This window comes from Thalassophryne amazonica, chromosome 18 (assembly GCF_902500255.1).
Source record: "Thalassophryne amazonica chromosome 18, fThaAma1.1, whole genome shotgun sequence".
In the NCBI taxonomy this organism is placed as follows: domain Eukaryota; kingdom Metazoa; phylum Chordata; class Actinopteri; order Batrachoidiformes; family Batrachoididae; genus Thalassophryne; species Thalassophryne amazonica.
This window is the reverse complement of record NC_047120.1, coordinates 45,592,934-45,614,280: the sequence shown is the minus strand read 5'-3', so window position 1 is coordinate 45,614,280 and position 21,347 is coordinate 45,592,934. Positions and strand designations below refer to the sequence as shown.

General features: G+C 41.3%; 1 protein-coding gene across 39 annotated transcripts in view; it reads right to left on the bottom strand.

The window, feature by feature from the left end:
* tcf7l2 (transcription factor 7 like 2) overlaps window positions 1–21,347 on the bottom strand; it is a 162,186-nt gene that overhangs the window by 23,548 nt on the left and 117,291 nt on the right. For 38 of the 39 annotated variants that reach the window (XR_004566604.1, XM_034194343.1, XM_034194357.1 and 35 more), the window contains 2 exons: window positions 6,472–6,604; window positions 3,117–3,219 (listed from right to left, as the gene is read on the bottom strand). Coding sequence is in view for 38 of the 39 variants with exons in the window: in XM_034194343.1 (XP_034050234.1) it covers window positions 3,117–3,219; window positions 6,472–6,604 (236 nt within the window). In the remaining variant the exon portion in view is untranslated. Of the gene's footprint in view, window positions 1–3,116; window positions 3,220–6,471; window positions 6,605–14,714; window positions 14,841–21,347 lie in introns of those variants that run through there. The other variant, XM_034194367.1, reaches the window with a different exon arrangement.

Here is a 21,347-nt window from a genome sequence, read left to right as displayed (position 1 = left end):
CAGTCGCGAAACATACAGTTTTTTTTGGTTCCCAGTGGAGAAGGGAAGACGAGGCAAATGGAAGAGTTGTGTTGGTAAGTTTTAGCCTATACACGTTGACAGAGAAGCTGCAGTCTCTCGCCTGCACAACCGCCTCGATATGTTTGAGCTCCAGGTCATAAACTAACCGCAGCGCATGTCCACTTTCCACTGCATCTTCACTTTTTCTTTGCATTTACACTTTGTTTGCTGTGTAATTTGCCCAAAAGTTCATAGAAAGTGCCGTGTTTCTGATGTGGACAGATGAAGGCTGTCCCTGGAAGTAGAATTATGCTCTTTTGTTTTACCCCTTTAGCGCCCACCCTCAAACGAGACTACGGAGCCCAATTCTTTGCATTTCTGTGGAGTTTGTAACACTGTTGTACATACCATGACATCAACGGGAGATCTTCCAGAAGGACCAAGGTTTGTGCTAAAGTTATCCTATGCGTGCGCTACAGTTCTTTTACATGCGTCACTTCATCAAACATCACACAACTTCACATTCTTCAGCAAACATGGTCCTTCTGGGATGCACACCCCTGAAAGTGAGATCAGGGCTCAAGGCCTGATCCACAGATCTACCTGTCCAACAGCACCTCAAATACCATGCAAACACAAGCGACTATTTGAAGAACTAGGACTTTTTCAGGAACTGAGAAACTTTTCATGTCATTTTATTCCAATTAATTTTTAGTTTTTGAATTATATTTCGTGAATCATGTGTCATTCCACTCTGAATGTGCTTTCTGATGGTACAGAAATTTTTGTGTGGCACTTGAAAGACTTTAATAAACTTTGCTCAGGCAAACATTCACTAAAACTCTCTAACCTGTATAGAAGTGGTACTGGCATTACCAATCATCACTTAACTTGACCTTCTGTATATACAGTACAACTTGCCTAAACCATCATTGTATAAACCGGATACTTGCACTCACCGGGCAAAAGGAAACATCCCAATGCTTTTATATGGTTTTCAATGTAATAAACACCATATGTAACAAATTTTGTATAATGGATTTTTGCTCACATCCGACAAAAAAAATCCCACCCCATCACAGTGCATTTCCATTAAAAACCCCTCGCATGTACCGGATAGAGCAGTCTGGATGTGCCCAGTCGCAACAGATGTACGAAATGAAGTTCAGCAGTGACACATGTCAATTCAAGGAAAGTGGGCACCATATTTCCTTGATTAAAAGCCCGGGTGTTCATTTTTTTCAATATGTGCTCAGACCCAGTGCCTAAAGGAGGCAGACCTTTATTCGAGGCTGGCGATTATTAACAAAATGCTGCTTGCACTGTAATATAGTGTTAGGTTTCACACACATCCCTGGGTGTAATGAACCAAACCACTTTAGATCAGAGCCCTCTGCATGGTTGTGAACCCTCCCCGTAGCTGATTTGCAGCTGCTAAATGACTAAGACCGCAATGGTTGCGAGTTGCCACTTTTGCGGTTACATGCCTTCTCTCCCGCCATATTTTAATAGTTTTTGCAGTGCGCCCGCCAATTACATTTCGATCATGGATCAAATGCGTTTGGCAGAAAAGTCCACAAATATGGCCAACTTTACAACACAGAGTTAGGAAAAGACACTCAAATGACCCACAATTTGTGGAGGGAAATTGTACGTACCATACCGTTGGTTTGGAGGTTGATGACTGTATAAAGAAGTAGAGCTTGTTGAGGGATAAATTAACCCAGAAAAAAAGCCATTGTTCCTGCAGCAAATTGCATAAAGGCGCGACAGAGAACTTTATAAGGGGCGCACACATGTCAATGTCATTGCATGGCCACAGAGTTACGGAGCTGGAGAAGCAAAAATCAGGCTTTAGGATTTTAAGGTACCACTCCGCAGCGGACTTAGAATAAAGAGTGACTCAACCAAATGTAATCTTTTTAATGCACATAATGCCTGGCACTTATTTAAGGCAGGCGTTTATTTTTTTCATACAAAGTTTTGACCCGGTCATTATTCGACAGCTTATATATTTCAATGAAATACATAAGCCTAATTGGTGCTGGGGATTCCCTGTAGATCATTCTGCGCTTCCTGACTATAACTATAACCGATCCATTACATACATATAAAGGATTTTCTCCTTTTATACATATAGCGGATTTTGTCCATTGATTGATTATATGCGAGTTTTACTGTAGTTCATTTGTTTATGATCATTACTTTTTTGTATCGTTGCCCTTATTTTTGCTCAGACTCAACAAATTGAATACACTGTATGTGACTACACAGCTGGCAATAAACCTGATTCTGTTTTTATGACTACTTAAGATGGATTTTAGTCAGGACCAAAGCTGTTTTTTGCCAAAATACAGTGTCTGCAGGTGCCTATCCACCACATAGACTAGATCCAAAATACAGACCTACCCAACATCCAGGGATACAGACCTCTTGTTATCACCCTATGTGTTCGTAATGATTGCTTATACTATGCTTCAGTACAGCTGAACTGACAATTTACATGTTTTACTTAAACATTTCTGTTGACATATAGTCAAGTACACTATATTAAAAAAAATTCAAAAAGTCCCTGATGACTTACGAATGGCACTGATTATCAAGGTGAGCAAAGTCCCACAGTTTAACAGCTACACATAATCAAAAGCAATGTTTTTTATGATCACAAATACACGCAACAAACATGAAGAGAGGCTAAGAACAGGAGCTAAACTGTATGACTGGTTATGATCTAGTGTAAGTCATGATTAAAGGAAATGGCAAAAAACGAATAAATGTAACTATCTCCCCCCAAGTTTTACAATGTCACACAACATAAAGCAGGAGGCGGGGAGCTGGGAACATATACATCACTTTAAAATGACTTGAAGCAGGGTGCGAAGTTTCTTTCAAATCACTGAGAAGAAAGGGAACTTTAGTTCTGCTCCTACAGTTATAATGCACTAACATCCCAAATAAAATCAGGTACTACTGTTTAGTCATGCTAATGATGTGAATGGTTGGTATTATACAATTTAAGCATATATAAAGTATTTCTATATGTAGGTGCTGCTGGCTTTTACACTCAATGCATGACAGAATAAAGTATAAAGAGTAATAAAAAAGGATTTGCTTACTGTGGTACTAACCATCCTAGCGGATGGGGGATTTGGCCAACAGTGCCAGGTGACAGCGGATAATAAGGAGATATATCTGGAGGATGTGGAGGCCTTGGAATTCCTGTAGAATAAAAAAGATGACAGAAAGAGAGGAGGTGGACAGACAAGATGATGACAGAGACAGAACCAAATCTTTGTCAGTGCTAAATCCATTCTTTGTTGCGAGTTTCACATTTCACATCTGAACGGGGCAGACATCACAGGAGTGCAGATGGGAGGAAGAGGAGGAGGAAGAGGGCTCGTGCTCGGATGTACACAATGTTAAATCACACTTTTTGATCAAAGGCCTTTGAGGTGGCGGCGGCACAATGTGTTGGAAGAAGCAGAGGGGAGTGAACGTGAGGAAAACACCAACACGATTCTTGTCACATTTGTCTACTGAATCAGGAGATTAATGATACAAAATGACTGAGGTTTAGAAGTTAACAAGACAACAATATAATTAAAGCAATCCTCTGTGATCAGAGAACTGCTAATAGGACTACATGCTGAAAGTACCGTTTGATTTACACTCATGTATCACTTTGAATTTATACCACTAAATGCAATGCATCCACGTGCAACTCCCATTTACCGGTCACTCCATCGGCTAAATGTGCTAATGTTACCGAGCAGTTCCATGCTTTCAGACACACTGTGAAACACAACAGGTGCTGCATGAAGACTATCCTTGGTCTCCATCCAACTGATCCTCAGATTTAACACAAAAAAATGGCAGCAAATGTTGTTTGTTATCCCCTACAGACAAACAGTGACAGAAATGTCCAATTTAAAGACAGCTCTCGCCGAGGGCATCGGCGGGCAATCACAGCATCCACACTGTTGCCTTTACTTTCTGTGGCAGCTGACAGGCGAAGAAACTGCATCGACAAGAACAATGCCTTGAAAAGGTCTTGCACAGCCTGGCACAAAAATAACTTTCTCTCTCATGACAAACTTGAAACGGGGTGCACTAGACGTGAAAAGGCGCAGCAGGCAAATGCTTACGCTCAGCAGACCACAGACCGGGGGACTTATTTTGGCTGATGTGTTGTTCTTCCCCACAGCTGGCTTAGCCTGTGCAGCTGTTGTTGCTGATGTCTTGGCCGTTACCAACGCGGCTCGAAACGAGCCAGTTGAGCCGTTGTGCACAGTTGATCTGTCTAGATAGATCAGCGGTTGGCCAGTGCTGATGGTTCCACCCAAAGTCCAGCTGATCCAGGTTATTCGGCAAATGACTCGCGAGAGGGAATGTGTTACTGACTGACAGTTCGTGTTGGAGACAAAAACGTTGCTTATCTTAAAAAAACAGTCATAACTAAGGTAAATGGGTAAAGCAAACCCTCACGATCATTATCCCTGTGCCACCCAGAGCTCAAGACCTAATATAGCTCATTAATTAATTAAACACTAAGCCTAATTAAGCAGCCCCATTAAGCACTACATTAAACAGCAGCTGGGGCATTATTTCCCCTTTGTAAGGACCATCATAATAAGAGAACATTACCTAAAACATTGACACAGCCCACTACAGACGGCTGAAAATCACAAAATTATTCACTCCTCTGCAAAAGCATTAACCTGAAAGGATGTGCTGAATGACGGTTAACAAAATGAAGTGCTGGGTCAAGATGATGGGGAATGAATGGAATTGCATAAAAATGTAAGTCGAATGGTTGAAGGAGAGAACCTGACTGGTAAACGCAGAGCATTTTGAACTTCCACAATCAACAGGCTGGGAAGACCCACTACAGCTGCAGAATGTACACAGATGACTTATGTAAATCCTGCTTTATTAATATAGGAGGAATATGATAGACTTCACAGCAGGCTCCACCTTCTGGGAAACTTTTGTGTCTTTAACTGGAGAAGGCAATCCAACATGACAGGCTTGAATCAAGATTTGGTGCTTGCTGTGTTTATTGCTCTCCAGTATTCAAGTGCACAGATCTCCAATAACAGTGGCTGTCTTGTTTCAGTCCTGGCAAGTGTAGCTGTGGCCACAAGAAACCAGGACTTTGTTAAATTCTATGTTTCATTTAAGGTTATGAGCCACTGCTGAGATTTTTGTCACTGAATGTGAAGCCACTGCCAAAGCCAAAGAAAGTTCACGACAGCAAAAATCAATCAAAGGTAGCAACTGTCCACATGACACAGATTGATCCACATCATGACAAAAACCATCAGTAATTGTCTGCAATAAATATTATGAATTTGAACAAATTTATATTCATGTCAAGCTACTTATTAAAGCACTAATCAGGGAATTCAAAAATACATTCTACACTGTATGGGCGGTGCAAAAGTGACATTTCGCTTCTATGGATACCATTAAGGTGATGCTGTGTACTGTGGCAGAAAAACATGAAATAACTGTCACACAACCATCAGCACAAACACATTTTTAAAAACCTTAAGAGCCACAAGGTATGCTACTCCTGCAAAACTGTCAACACACAGGAATTTCCAAAATGTACTGAAATGGAAGATGAACGTTTGTCCAACAGTCCACACACACGTCCAATTCAACTACCGTATTGTTCCAAATGTAAGATTATAAGATGATGATCACCCATTGGAAATACATCTTAAAAAAAAACTGAATTATATTCAGGGTGTATAGGCCTCAACATGTCAATACCTCCACAACAGTTGGTGGCGCCAAATAACCATGAAATTTGTGTACCCCACAGGACAAAAGTGACCTGTTCATCTACCTTGCTATGGAAGCAAGGTGGACAGTGTGAAATCACCATATGCTTGTTGTTAAGTGTTTATCGCCATAGCAGGGGGGAAAAAACTTGGGTACAGCTTTTTTTATGATAACTGTGATGAAGTACTCTGTAGTGATATGACAGTACTTTAATGTCACAAAAAAGTGAGATATATACATGGGGCCTGCGCAAATGCAGAGATGATGCAAATGAAACAATTCATCAAACAATTCTCAAGCAGCCATGAAATATGGAGTGACTGAGTATTGAAGATCGTGAGCCTAAAAAGAAAGTCTTAAAAATGCTAATAGGCAGAAAAGATTACCGTGATGCAAAAAGTATCCACTTCCAAGAGACTGACAGAAGAGTGTGTCAGTATGTGGTTGGAAAAAAAAAGTGAAGGGCATGTGTGTTCATGTGCATCATTTTCCAATAAAAGTATTTTCTTTGTATAAAAAAAAAAAAGAAAAGATCTGGTCTTCAAAAAGTCTTGGTGCAAAAATATATTTTGGAAAACTGGGATCATCTAATAATCAGAGTTGTACTATATTTGAAGCAACACAGCAAATAAATAAAATTTCACAAAATTAAAAGAATCTAAATGTGGGCTTTAGTCCTACCTGTTTTAGGGTCCACGTCTGTTTGTAGGTGAGGTGGGGGGTTCCCCGGTGTGAAGTGCTCATTGCTGTAAGTGATCAGAGGCGTGAGAGGGTGCACATGGTGAGGGTGCTGTACCACAGGAACCTTATTAGACTGACAGAGACAGAACAATTGACAAGAGAGAGGAGAAAGAAGTCACCGTGTTAATATTGGGTTAGGGGTTAGAAATTGCAGGCGTCTGCTTTAGAATTACAACTTGGTCTGAAAGTTCTGAAACGCTATCAAATTCTAAGTACCCTCTGAATGCCAAACCACCAGACCACAGTGAAAATCATGTGGTTTGTAATTAAAAACACTTCTGCTATGTCACCCTGGAATTCTGTAACGCAATCTCAGGGGGCTCGGGTGGGTTGCCAGTATGCATTTGGTTCTGATGTGTGATTAGACACTTGACCGTGGCTGCGGTGCAGTGATCGATCATCTGTAAACCACAAAATCAAGGCAGCAAGTGTAAATCCACAGTCATTAGCCGCCTCAGCCAACACTCTCCTCCTCCTCTTCCTCGGCCTCCGCCGCTTCATTCTCCCTGGTCTCGAGCCTCCTCATGGTTTTCCCTCTTCCCCCTTGCTCTTCTCACTCACATTCCCTTGTCTATTCCTCAAGGGTCCGGTTCAGGAAAAGTATGGGTGTAAAAGGTTTAGGAGAGAAGAGGTGGGGCTGAAAATCCATTTCTGCATTTTTGCCAAATTAGTTTTAGCTATGTAATCTTCTCTTTGTGCAGCTAAGTGGTGCAGACCCCCCCTTTTTTTTTTTCAATTACCCAAAGATTACATTGGAGCTTTAGGGGTGTGCTGCCATGGGGCCCTGCGTCAACCGGTGCTCAGCCTCTCTCATCAAGCCAGACTGGGACAGACGAATACACACAGTCCCTGACCACAAGATAACCAGATTAGAGCTCTGTTGTAGATTAGGTTGGTGGCAGAGGCTCCTCGCGCCTCTTTGCCCATATATCCTTATCCTGCCCTCAGCAGTCAAAGAAGCAGCACTAATCAGGCTTATCATAACATGGATAATATGTTCAGGGGGAGAGGAAAAAGACAGCAAGCTGCTGGTGTGTGTATGTGTGCTCAATCTGCTCTCTCATAGGCCACGCACCCTCATTAGTGACTTTAACCCATGCACAAGCGGGGGGGGGGGGGGGGGGGGGGGCACCATGGCACATTTCCAACAGACTTTGAAAAACATTAATGAGACTAGATGCTGGCAGGGGGGCATGCATACATAAGATACTCAGTTGTCCAATGACCATTGGCAATACAAATGCAAAACTGTGAGCGAGAGGCCAATGTAAGCTGATCTTAATGCTGCAAATCAATCACGTGAACAGGCTGAAATAATACTGAGCCTGTGTGAGAGCCGAAAGCACTAACAGCCCCGTTCCTAAATTTTCACTGGCTATCTGTAAAGTCCCCACAACCCGAGCCGTGTAGTTCCTCCTATTCTGTAGTGGCTGTGATGAGGAGGAGGGGCTTGGGGTGGGGGGCACTCCTTATTGCCATGGTCCCAATGAAAGATTAATGAACCCCAGCAGAACTCCAGGGAAGCAGAGAGACCCCTGGGACTCATTCACAGCCCAGAGCTGAAAAGGCTGGGGTGTAGAAGGAGTTTGGAGGGACGGGTGTGTGTGTTTGTGTGTTTGGGGGGGGGGGGGGGGGGGGGGGGGGGTAAGGTGGGATGGGGTTCGTTAAAAAGCAACACCAAGCAAAGTGCTCCACACGGGCTCCTGATCTGATCTGCACATCCAGAATGGAAGGATGAAAAAGAAAAGGCAGAAAACATTTGGAACGGAGGTTGAAACTGCTGCCAAATGAATGCAGCTGATGTGTCTGCAGCTGGAACGCGAGAAACTACCTCGGTCTTTCTCCATCTCTCACATTCTAACCTTCTCCTTCACGACTCTCCGCTCTTCCCCTTGGGTAATGATGTGAAAGAATGTTGTCAATTCTTCATCTTTCTTGGCACTGAAAAGCTTTAGTGGCCATTTAAAAGAGTTCTTTTGTCCGGGGGCCCCCGGCCATTGAGTTGACAGTTCAAAATGCCCGTCCACTGAGCCCACATTTAGAAAGAGGGTGTGTGTGTGTGTGTGTGGGACACAGAGAGCTAGAAGCCAGACAATTTACATCACAGTCATGAAGAGTGTGCTCTTTTTTTTTGTCCTGAAGAGAAAAGAACGAGTGAGGCAAATAGCAACAGGCTGGACTGACTGCTGACTCTCAAAACACAATGAAAAAAGGCCACAACTACCAATAATTTACATAATCAACACTGATTATTAAAAAAACTATAGCATAATCCATTTCATTGTCTATGCTGAAGCGAAATATGCACAAAAATTTCTACTCCTGTCCCCATGCAGCTAGTAAACTGCTAATATTAGCCCATGGATCTACACGTTGATTTGGCAGATTTAAGCCGGATGCTCTTCCTGATGCTTGAATAGATATACAAGAACAATGGGGCACATGGGGGCTTGAACCAAGGACCTTCTTGTTCAGAGGCATGTATACAAACCACATGCAAAACTGAACTGCTGGATTTATATAATAAATTATCCAAGGATTAATCAATAAGTTGTTTGGTCCATAAACTCTCAGAAAATAGAGAAAAGTGCTGATCAATGTTTTCCACAGACCAAGATGATGTGTAAAAATCCCACCGATATTCAGATTACTGTCAGAGAGGCATAAAGAACTTCAAAATAAAGCAACTAAAATTCACACTTATGAAGCTCTGACAAAAATGACTTAATAGATTATCAAAATAATTGTTTATTAATTCAGCTGTCAGTAAGCTAATAACTGATTGATTATTGCAGCTGTAATGCATATAGATAGACAGAAATATTTAGATAAACAGACAGACAGACTTTAGAAGTGGGAAGAATATAAAAATACGGATACAGTACTGTGATACTTAATTTTACAATATGAGAATTGATTTTTAAAGTTCAGACTCGATATAATTCTATTTCAATTGCTGGTTGAAAAGAGACAGAAATGCAGTACTGCTTTCATTCAGCAGATGACACAGCATACTGAAGACATCTGAGGTTAACGTGATGTCACCACAGTTTCAAACATAAGAAAAAAAATAATGGCAGACTGTAAGAAATTTCTCCAGTGATCAAATCCAGCCTGCTGCTGATTCGCTTGGCCGGCTGCTGTGCTCATAGCAGCCTTCTCTGGCTTTCTCCACAGAGACAGCTGTTCTTCTGTTCAATATGTAAGACTGAGGAGGAGTGGCCAAGGAGGGAAGCTTTGTTTACATCCTGAAAGTGGTGATATTGCAACAGGTTGTGGCAGGGGAACAAATACATATGTAATTCAAAGTCCTTTAAATGTAGGTATTTTTCGTGATGAATGGCCATGGTTAGTTGAAAGGCCATCAGAAGTATGACAACTTAATAACAATATCTGTCTTGTTGTTTGTGACTTTGATAAGCAGTGTGATTTTGTCAATTAAACAAAAAACAAAATGTTGATTTGTGAGACTAGGAGGGTTAAAGCAGTTATAGAGCATCTCAGTCTCATTTGAACCCTGCATGATATTGTGGGACTTGACCACTTATGGGGACCTCCGCTCCCGCTGTGCAATATATACACAGCATAACTTCACACGGATAAATGGTGTACTGTTTTGTTTTCGCCTGCAATCACAGAAACAGTCGCGAAAAGTGATTTTTTTTTTTAGGTTCCCAGTGGAGAAGGGAAGACAAAGTGAGTGGGAGACGTCGTGTCGGTAAGTGTTAGCCTATATAACTAACCAGAGTAGCTGTGTTCTCTCGCCTGCACAACCGCCTTGACATGTTTGTGCTCCGGGTCATAACAAACTGCAACACATGTCCACTTTCTACCGCATCGTCACTTTTTCTTTGCATTTTCACTTTGTTTGCGTGTAATTTGCCAAAAAACCCACTGAAAATGCTATGGTATTTCTCCCGGAAGTACAGAAATGATGTCATATACGTCATATTTTACCCCATTAGCGCCCGCTCTCAAACGAGACTGCACTGCCCAAATGGCTGGTGTTCAACATGATTTAAACATGTCTGGACCTATAACTGTGGATTTTACCAGTTAGCATAAATAAATAAAGCCAAAGGAAATATAATTTCTCTTTGAAATGCTATTCAAATAATTAACTTAAAGGTGATTCCTTGGGGTCTGGCAAATTGTGATAAGCATAAAAAAACCCCTGATAATAACCAACTAATCATCAAAAATAATAATGACAGATTAACCGATAATGAAACCAATAATTGGATTGCTACTTTCAATCCCATTAGAGGTATAGCTGTTCATGTGTTTGTGCCTTAAACCTTCAGTCACACTCACAGTCACAGTGTTGTTTACCTTAAGTATGAGGTTACTCATATCAGCTGATATCATGGACTTCCCGTGACCTGATGCCTTCAATCAATCCACAACCGCACACTCTAAACATTATGATCATTGCACGTGCAACAACATCCACTTTGTCTCTGCTGGGTGCCACAGCAGCATCCGGTTGTCCCTGCAGAATGAGACCCAGCACCTGCCCCCAAGACCACAGTGGGACAATACAAGCAAAAGACTGGTAAGGCCGGCTGCTGGGATCTTTGGCTACACACAGTCCACAGAGTGATCAGAAGCAAAAGAAGGCAACGTGGGAGGCTTTAGTCTCTGTGCTGCACAAAAGCCAGGGAAAAAGAAAGGAGCACTTCCTGCCCCTACGCCCCACAGACCTGAGTCCGCCTAACCACCTCCTTCATTACAAGTATCAAATATGGAAGAGGACAAAATAAACAGATGTGCTAGCACACATCTCGTAGCATTCATAATAATCAGATGCCTCTATTGTTTTAATTACATGATTCATTCAGGTGTCAGGTGGAAACTGTGTAGGTCAGGTGGTACTTGAGGGCGGGGCTGAAAACCACTGATTCAAAAAACTGACATTTAATGCCAAATCGTTCTTCTGTGCTCAGGATCAATGAGGACTCTGAGCCAAAATGGAGAAGTTGAAAGACTTCCTTAAGTACACAAACACAACTAACTTGTAGTTGTGTTAACTGCTGAGTAAATTAGCCCTATATAGGCCCTGAGAGCTGTTGGTACTGGTGCTTATTTCCAGATTTTGGGGCCTGAAGCGGATGAGCATCTATGATGAGAGCCTGAATGGGACATCAGTCCGATGCAGGTTACTTCTGCAGCCAAGGCTGTTCTCCATTTACAGCTGGGTGGACTAGGACAATGTAGATTAAGTGTCTCGTGTTACGACTGAGAGTCTTATAAAATAATAGAGCCTGTTCTGGTGTTCCACAGCTGATATGCCGAAATTTGAAAAAACAAAAACAAAGCGTTAACACATCGACAGCTAACAATCCCTGGCTAAACGTTCATACATGCATCACATAACAGGTTAGCGAGTGGAAAACTGCTTCCAAAAAAGGGGTCACATGTGAGCTCATACACCAAAAGATTTCTGAAACAATGTGCCTGGTCAGCCTGGTGATCCAACTGTGCTTTGACTGACAGCTGGACAGAGAGACACAGGAGGAAATGAGGGTCAAGTCCAGAATGTGAAAAATATATGTTTGTTTTGCTTTTTATGCTAAGTTGAGAATAAGGTTTTCCAAAAGGTGTCCACCTAGGTGTATAAGGGTACCAATCTTGGCTGGCAAAGTAACCTGCAATGGACTGGCATCCCGTCCAAGGGGAGTCATAGATTCTCATCCACCTTAATCTAAGGTACCTGGAGATAGGCATCGACCTGTTAGGCCTCTGGGTCTTGCTTCTATTTCTTTTTCTTCTGACAAGCAACTTGTAGAAAAAAAAAACAAAGAGAGTTTTGACCGTTTTTTTTGTTTGGTCATGATGTTCCATGTGATCCTACCATGTTGCATTACATTGTACCAACCATATCACACATCACCAGTTTCTCCAAGCATCGTAGTCAGATTACGTGAAACTCATTTGACAAGCTACAGTGTAGATGATCTGAATTCCATAAATATTCACACGCTAGCTGGTTACTACTGCTTCTTCCTGCCACTGAGTCCAAAGCGGACAAATGAACGGTTGTCTCTCTTTGAGCAGCTTCAAGTCAGACCTCTGGGGAGACACGGGGGTACGGGAGAAACGGAGAGGGAGGTGGAAATGTGACAGCAGGACAGAGCCAGACAAAAGCGAGGGAGACACAGAGGTGGAAGCTGGACAGGAAAAAGCTGTTGGCCCTGCGTTTCCGCCTGGTGGCACCTCGCAGGGCCAATTTGAGTCCTAAATGTGAAGGTGGTGACCTCATGGGCCCGGGGGAGGGGGAGCCGGAGTCTCTCTGCCTGCTTTATGTCATGATATGAGAAGTTGTCACAATGTCGTGCAGGGTGCTAATGAGCTATAGTGAGGTCACGGCAGGATGAGAGAGAGAGAGAGAGAGAGAGAGAGAGAGAGCTACAGAGACAGGAAAGGGAGATGTGGGGCTGACAGTGCCGTGATGGATTGGGGTCCTCCTGGGCCTTGAAATTCCTGAAGCAAGCAAAATAAATAAATAATACTAAAAAAAAATGTTGCCAGAGCCGCTCCCACAACATACAAGTGGCCTGAGTCCAAAGCACATCGAGTGACACAAACACAACACACAACTCTGCTCTGGAAAGTGTCAGAGAGGCAGTTATTTGTATAAGTATGCATGCAAAAGTACAAACTGTGCTGCTGTCGACGTAGTGGTGTTAGAATAAATCATCTGGTATCATTCAACGTCAGCCTGTTTAAATCTGTTTATGCAGATGATTGTTGTTTGCCACTGGGAGCGTACACAGTGCCCCCTTCAGGTGAGAATTCGCATATCATACCGACCACAGTTGTCGTGCAATGTCCCAAGCTGTGCTAGCACTCGGTCAAATCAATCCACATATTCAAGTGAACACTCAAAAGGAATACTTGGAAATTTGGAGCAACAGAGTATGAAATGCTCCAACAAATTACAACCTTGTCAGATCAAACGTTCTCCCACAGCACGCCAAGAAAAAAAAAAAAAAACTGCTGGATTTCAAAATGAATATTTCTTGGTTAATTGGGGTAAAGGGTAAAGGGGGGGCTGTTACTCTTCACAATATTAAAAACCTGGGAATTATGGGGGGGGGGGGGGGAGGATTTAAAAAGCAAAGCAGAGAGTTGTTGATCAGTTTTCTTTAGCAGAGAGATGCGTCTCTGAGGGCAAGACGCTCCCGAGACCACAGTATATTTAAAAGTTAATTTATTCACTTTGCTGTAGTGACACGCCGACTGCTTGATCAGAGCGGCGAACAAAAATATTATGTGGGCCAGAGCCTTTGCTCTCCTCCTGCTCCCTTCACTAGCACTCAAGTCGTTCGTCACCATTTATTTTCGCTTCCCATCTTTGATAGTCAGCACATCAAACAGAATCCCAGAAAGGACATGTTCTGATATGTCACACACACACACACGCACAAATAAAACTGTGCACAAATAGCTTAAATATGAAGTGGTTTTTGGGAGAAGTGTTGTATTCGACAAAGACAAATCACCTCTTAAGCGCACGTGCGTTAAAGCTTTTTCTTTTCAATGCAAACAGCCTCTTGAGCTCTCATACCTGAGTTAAAGGGGCTTCACTAAGAGGTGATATTGTATCACAGTGCTAAGAGCCAGACTGAATTCTGCCTTTTGAAATGCAATCAGCCCCTCAGAATTGCAGTTGAAAGCCAGGCAATTAAGAATTTGAATTGGATGGCAACATTAACAAAGGAATATGCTAATCTATGAGGTTATTGAAATCTTATTTTACATTTCATGGTTAAGACATGAGCTTGATCAAATAATGTTTTGCCGAGTCAATTATATTCCTCTTAAGAAAAGCCACGCTTCTGGGAAAAATAACTGGGAAAATTATTTGTTTAAATGTTTGCCTCAGTTCTAGATGATGAAACGTGGGGCAGCAGCCAGGTTGATTTCTATGTTTGAGCAGTTAGCATGCATATATAATTGGCATGCATATATATATATATATATATATATATGTGTGGGGACACACACACACACACACACAATTTTGAGTTTGTAACAGGTGACCACACTACTTCTCTACCAGCCGGCATCGCCACAGCAACTTATCAGAATTAGACCAAGATCCTTGAGTGGTAAGAAAATCCGTCCTGGCACAGAGGACGCGTGAGAGTCGGAAGCCGGATGGGAGTGTTGTTACTCACCCAGCTGCTCAGATTCAGGTGCCAGCAGCCCACCTGCTGGAGGAGAGAGAGCCCGGGGCCCAGCACTCCTGCCTTAGCTCCCGTCTCCTCCGACCCGGTTGGAGCTCCATCTCGCGGGTACATTACCCCCTCTGTCCCTCCCCTGCCCCCCGTCTCCTCCTCCTCCACGCACCTGGCCCCCCCCAGCTCCTCCTTCCCTCTCTACGCCGGGGAGAAACCCTCCTTGTCGCTTCTACCCACCACTTCTTCTCCTCCTTTGTCTTTTTCTGCCTTGGCTCCTTCCTCCACTGTGTGCAATTGTGTTGCCAAGCATGTGTCTGTGTGCGTTTATCGTCCCGCTTCTGTTTGCGGCCCGCTGACCATTACTCCCCCAGGGTTTGTCATTAGAGAGCATATATCTCCTGAAGGGACTGGAGCAGTCTCACGCTCTGAGGCCTAGTTTCCCCTATAAACACCCACGTGTAGAAAAATCACTGCGATGATCCCAACCCACCCACATCCAAGATGAAAAAATAAAATAAAATAAAAAAAACCCCCAAATCCTTCACTCTAACCACAGAATCCCATGCTCTCAGCAGCCAGCAGTCTCGTCTTCTTGCACAGCGAAAGTTTTGATGCTGGTGACAAGAAGTGCGAGAAGTAAGAGCCAGAATGTGGACAGAGAGAAGGAAAATACTGTGAGCAGACTTTCAGCAGAGCAGCAGTCTTCCCACTAGTGATACGCCATAAAAAACATTATATACTCACAAACACACAGAGGGGTGAGAGGAAAAAAAAATCAGTTATTACCCAAATCCCTGCTGCACGTTGGGTGTGTGTATGTGTTTCAGAGCGTGTGTATGTGTGTGGGCTCTGCTGCGCCTCCAGGATGCCCAGAGACGAACTGGCAGCTTGAAAAGCTTTGGCTACAAGGTAAAGCAAGCAAGGCGAGAGAAGGAGACAAAAAGGAGAGAGCAGAAGAGGAAGAGAGATAGAAGAGAAAAAAAAGGAACAAGACACAACAACATCCACAAAGGGAGGGCAAGCTCAGCAAAGTGTGGCCAACAGTCACTTTGTCTGTGTGATGCTGACAGTCCCCTCTTCATTCTCACTTTCCGGGATGGTGGGGGGAACAGAGGAGAAAAAGTCATCATTCTGACACGGACCCGTCGTATGAGGTTTTTTTTTGTTTTGTTTTTTAAAATACGATATTCAGAAAAATTCTTCTCTCAACTCCCCTCAGTCAACCCTCAGTTCAAGGTTCACCTGAACGAGGCCTCGAAACTCTTCTCTCTGCCCCATTTCACCTTCAAATTCACTCTTCCACACCAGACTCCAATCAAATAATTGGTTTCATATGGTCAAAACTATTTTAAAAGAACAGGAGGGATATATATATATATATATATATATATATATATATATATATATATATATATATATATATATATATATACACACATACACAGCTGGTGGCCACACTAGACTTCACTAAAGTTAAATCCTATTAAACACTGCTTCAATCTTATTTAATAAGATGACATTTTTTCCACACTTATGCTTTGTAAAAATATAACTACAGTCCAAATGTTAAATATATTAATTCAAAAATCTTTTAGAAAAAATGAATGACTGAAAGAAATGTTTTCTACCTGCATTAAAAATTAAACATAACTGAATTTTAATCTGAAAGATTCAGAAAATGAACAGCAATTAAGAAATAACTAAATAACAACAACAAGAATAATAATAATGAATCTGAATTCTAAAAGTGGGCATGCAGATAGATATTCACGCAACAACAACAAAAAATTTTAAATGTATATTTGAAATACTTTAAATTGACATTTTCCAATATAAATGCATATTTAGTGTATTCAAAATTAAATAAGTAGAAATAGTTGGAAGTGGTACTTAAAATTTGCTCCCCCAATTTCTTATTTCCTTTCTGCTATCTTCTGCTACCTAAATCTGAATAATAACCAAGAATAATTAAATATTTATCAAATTATTTATTCCTGGGGAAGCAGAGGAAAAAAAAAAAAATAAAATATATATATATATATATATATATATATATATATATATATATATATATATATATATATATATATATATATATATATATATATATATATTATTTGATTTGTTTTTTAATAACTGAACCCGACAGGAATTAAAATTTTATTTTCTGAATTTTTTTAAAGAAAATGTTTGGATCAACAAACAATAAATACATAAATAAAGGTCTCTAAAAGTCAGGTTATTAAAATGGAGATTAATGTTTCTTAGCTGTGTTCTAGCATTTTAAAAGTTGGCAACAGCATCAACTAAAAACTTACTTAAGACTTTTCTCTTAATGCGCTGTTCCTTTCTTTTTCTCACCGTTCAGTCACTGTTAGGACCTGCTCTTCCCCTGGCCTGCAGCAGGCAGTGCTGAGGCCCTGAAAACCAAAACAAAGCCCTGGGAATGTCCTTTACACGGCTTGGACAATAGCGCCGGGGTTCCAGCTTGACAAGTAAAAGAGCCCCGACAAGGCGGCAGCTAATTGCCTGCCCTCCCTCCATTCAGCCGGCACGCCACACTCCTGCCATCTCCTTTTGTCCCACGTGCACTTTCTTGAGTAAACTGCCAGTTTGCCAGCAAGTGATGGACAGCTCCCAATCACCCGGCCACAATGGCATCAACGCCACAGCGAGAGAACAGAGGGTGAGGAAAATTACTCTGTTCTGTTACTCTGCTCGCAAATAAAATAAATAATAAAAAAATATACATCTTTAAACAAAAAAGCCTTTATATTTAACAATGTTTTTCTTTGATAAATTTGAACAATACAGTATATGACCTGATTAAAAAAAATGCTATAAATACATAGGAGATGAATTATAATTTTGTAATTTAGATTTATTTTTTTTACTTGCACAGATAAATGAAGATTTTAATGTAGAAATGTCAATAATGATTTATTAACATTTTTTAAAAAGCCAACAAATACAAGTGTGTAAATTCAAATGTTGCTTAAATGTCTAATTTATTCAATTGTTTCAATATAAATAATGACATTAATAAATTTGAATGAATATAATGGTCTTTAATCCACAATAAACACTAATCATATTTAGATCCATGTCACGGAATAATACACTGCTGTCAGGCTGTCAAGACAAAGCAATCAAACACTGCCTTTCATTATCCAAATTGTCAATCTGTCACTTAACAAGCTAAGTGTTATAAATTGCCAAACAGAACCCAGAAAAATATTGAATAAATGCAAACAAAACACAACATTTCATCCAAGCAACTCGCAGATTTTAAAGAATGAATGTAATTAAAATGTTGAAAGTCTTACCATTTAAAAGAGCTGTATTTGGGATGCTGCTCGGTTCCTGGTTAAAACAAGCATGCTGGCACTTGTGGTAGTGCACAGACTCCAAGCAGACTCCCACCACCATGTCAGCCACTAATCCACTGGGGGGCAGCACCTCATCTACGGCAGCCCCTCGCTGACGCCCGATGGGTTAAGCCGATAAGAGAGTGGCCGCAGCACCGGGCGAGAGCCGAGGTTCTCCGGCGTGACTGAGGACTGGAGCTGTCACGTCCCAGAGCGGTGAGCACGGAAAGCGGGCGGCCAAAGCCGGCTGTGCACTCTCTGCCCCTTCATGCATTCAAACTCAGGCTGCACTGCTCTTCTCTGCATCTGACCGGGACTCCCTCTTTCCCCCTCGCCCATCTTCATATCCCCCCTAATAAGCTCTTTTTTGTTCATCTCCCTTTCTTTGATAAGTTGAAAGAACAACAAAAAGAGACAGAAGAAGAGAGGCTTTCATTCAGCGCCTTGGCAGACATAAAGGTAAAGGAGTGCCGTCTATAGGAGTTGCCCTAACTTGGCTAAACTCAAGCAGCGGGGTGTCTCTCGTCATGTCATTAATCCCCAAAACTAGCCATGCTCCATTCACCACTAGTCACACTACATTAAATGCAAAATCAAAAACACAAACGCCAGCCAGGAAGAAGAAGAAGAGAAAAAAAAGGCAAGAGAAAGCATTCCGTTCCAGGGCAAAGGCTGTGCGGCTACGCAACCACATTGCCCATCAGTCCTGCCCATCCGTAGCCCGATTTTTCATGTAAAAATCACCGGAAAAAACAGCCACAAAAAAGACGAAGAAAAAAAGACATTTATCGCCAAAAACAACCCTGCCATCGTGTTGCGGTTTTTGCACCTCCAACTCTCTTGCCTCAACTCTCTTAAGACAACTGAGAGGGAAACAGCAAAACAGACTCCAAAGTCAAACCTGCCAGACAACAAGCCAACAACAATACTGAAAGAAAAAAAAAAAAAAAATAGCAATAAATGGAAACAATCCCTGTATGGTTATCAGGAGAGCTGGCAATAGAAAATTCAACTCGGCCAACTGGTGGCTTGAAGAGAGGAAGCCCACTCTTAAAGCCGTGATCCGACCATCCACTATACCACCGCTGTGAGCCTTTTAAGCACAGTAGAAAAAAAATGACTATTGATCTTCAAATGGCGATAATTGAAAAGATCAAAAAGATTAAACAAGGAAGGAAAAAAATCAAGAATGTGCCGACTTACCATGGTATGCTCCTTTTTTGTTGCAAGTTTTTTGTTTAAATAAAAAAATATATTTGCTCAAAGATGCAGCATTGGAGGTGTCAAATTTTTGTAGCCGTCTCTTGATCGTATTACTTCCACAGTCCTGGTTTCCAATGCGTCTGAACTTTTTCCCTTTCTCTTTTATTTTGTTTGTGGTACCAAGCCTTTTTTCCCTCCTGCTTAAGACTTTAAAAGCCTTCAGCTCAGTAAAGCAGCACAAATTATCTTGCCACCTTGCTCAGCTCTGATGCTTTGGCCGCTAACTTTGGAAGGCCCTTTACTACTGCATCAAAATTAGCATTGTCAAAGCAGTTAATGAATATTAATATTGTATTTGTCATTGGAGCTGGCCCATTGCTGAACTCCAAGTCATCCATCAGGGACAAGATTAAGCACACAATTATTTCTGACTGACAGGGACCAAATCTGGAAGATTTTTTTCCCCCCCTCCAACAATTTAAAGAAAAAGACACAACATCATCTTAAGGTACCTCCCATGAGACGAGACAAGATTAATACACTTTTAATGAAGCAAGATTTCATGGTGCCTGAACAGCAGGAACCTCAGAGGAGGAAGAAAAAAAGAACAGAATACAGAAATATTTTAACACAATTTTAGCCATTTTTTAAAAGATTGAAATCATAACTTGCAAAACATTTTTCGATGAGGGCAGACAAAATTAAATTTCAAAGCACAGACTTTTTTCTTTTTTGGTCATTTCTTCTTTCACTGGAATCCAACCGATCTACACTTCTTGATTTTCCCATTTTTGCCGAACATTTGCTTTTGCGCCTCCGTTGGAACTTAAGTGAAATAAGATGTAAAGGCGCTGCACTGCCGCTAAATTTATCATGAAACATTCATTAAAACGGCAGACCTCCAGCGCTCCCGGCACAGCCTGACAACACGCCGGCTGCCGAGGACCACACAGAGAGCCTCCATCAGCGCCGCCCGCCACGGCATTTCAACTTTACCCGCAAGCTTTCGACCCGCTCTACCGGCCGCTTCTCACGCAATCGTCACATCACAAACATTTCCAACACGGCACTCTACAAATCCTTCCATCCTTAAATATATATGTCAATCACACACAAATTCAAATAAAGATAATGCCATTTTCTTAAAAAAAATAAAAAATAAATAAAATTTAATTTATGAGACGATTTAATAAATATAAAGGTGGACAACAGTTGAACTTTGTTCTTTAATTTAATTTCTGCATGCATGTAGCTTTTTAAAAAAATATATTTTACTGATTGCACAATTTTAAAACGCAAATATGAAAAAATAACATGATAAAAAAAAGACTTACAAACAATGTACGCCGTTTTCCCACCATCATCTTATTTGTTCTCCATACTCAATCATGTCGGTGAATGGGACAAAATGAAATTTAAATGTACTTTTTACTTGCGCCTTTCAGAAAAATCAAACTGAAGTAAAAAGTCTTGAGGGGGATATTTTAAAAAAATAGCAGATGTGGGGCACTAATACCAGCAGCCCAGGGAGTGTGAGGGTCAAGCTGCCGTCTCACCTTAGAGCGCCGCGCCCCTGCCGACCACCCTGCTGGCTCCCTAATACCATTAGCAACCCTTAGATGAACATACTAAATTGTACTTTTGTTCTCCAGGTGCTGAAGAGCCGACCTTACGCACACTCTGGTACCACGGCTTCATATACAGATGGTGTTGCCTTTTTCTAAAATGAATAGGGTGCATAAGAAAGCGCTCCACTTCCTTAATTCTAAAATCTCCAGAAGCCGTCGGCATTACAGTGCTGTTATTTTCACGATATCAGTCACGTTTAAAACAACAGATAGGGCTCAGAATAGATTTTAATTAATTTAACAAAATTTATTAATCTTTTAATATAATTTATTTTTTGGTTTATTGAACATATTTTAAAGAATTTTACCCTTATAATACAGTACATATTTGAATATGACAAGTCTAATTTATTACATTTGTCAAATAAATCTGTAGTAGCTTACTTAATGTAATAAAATGATGAAAAAGATTTAACCAAAAATTCTAAATT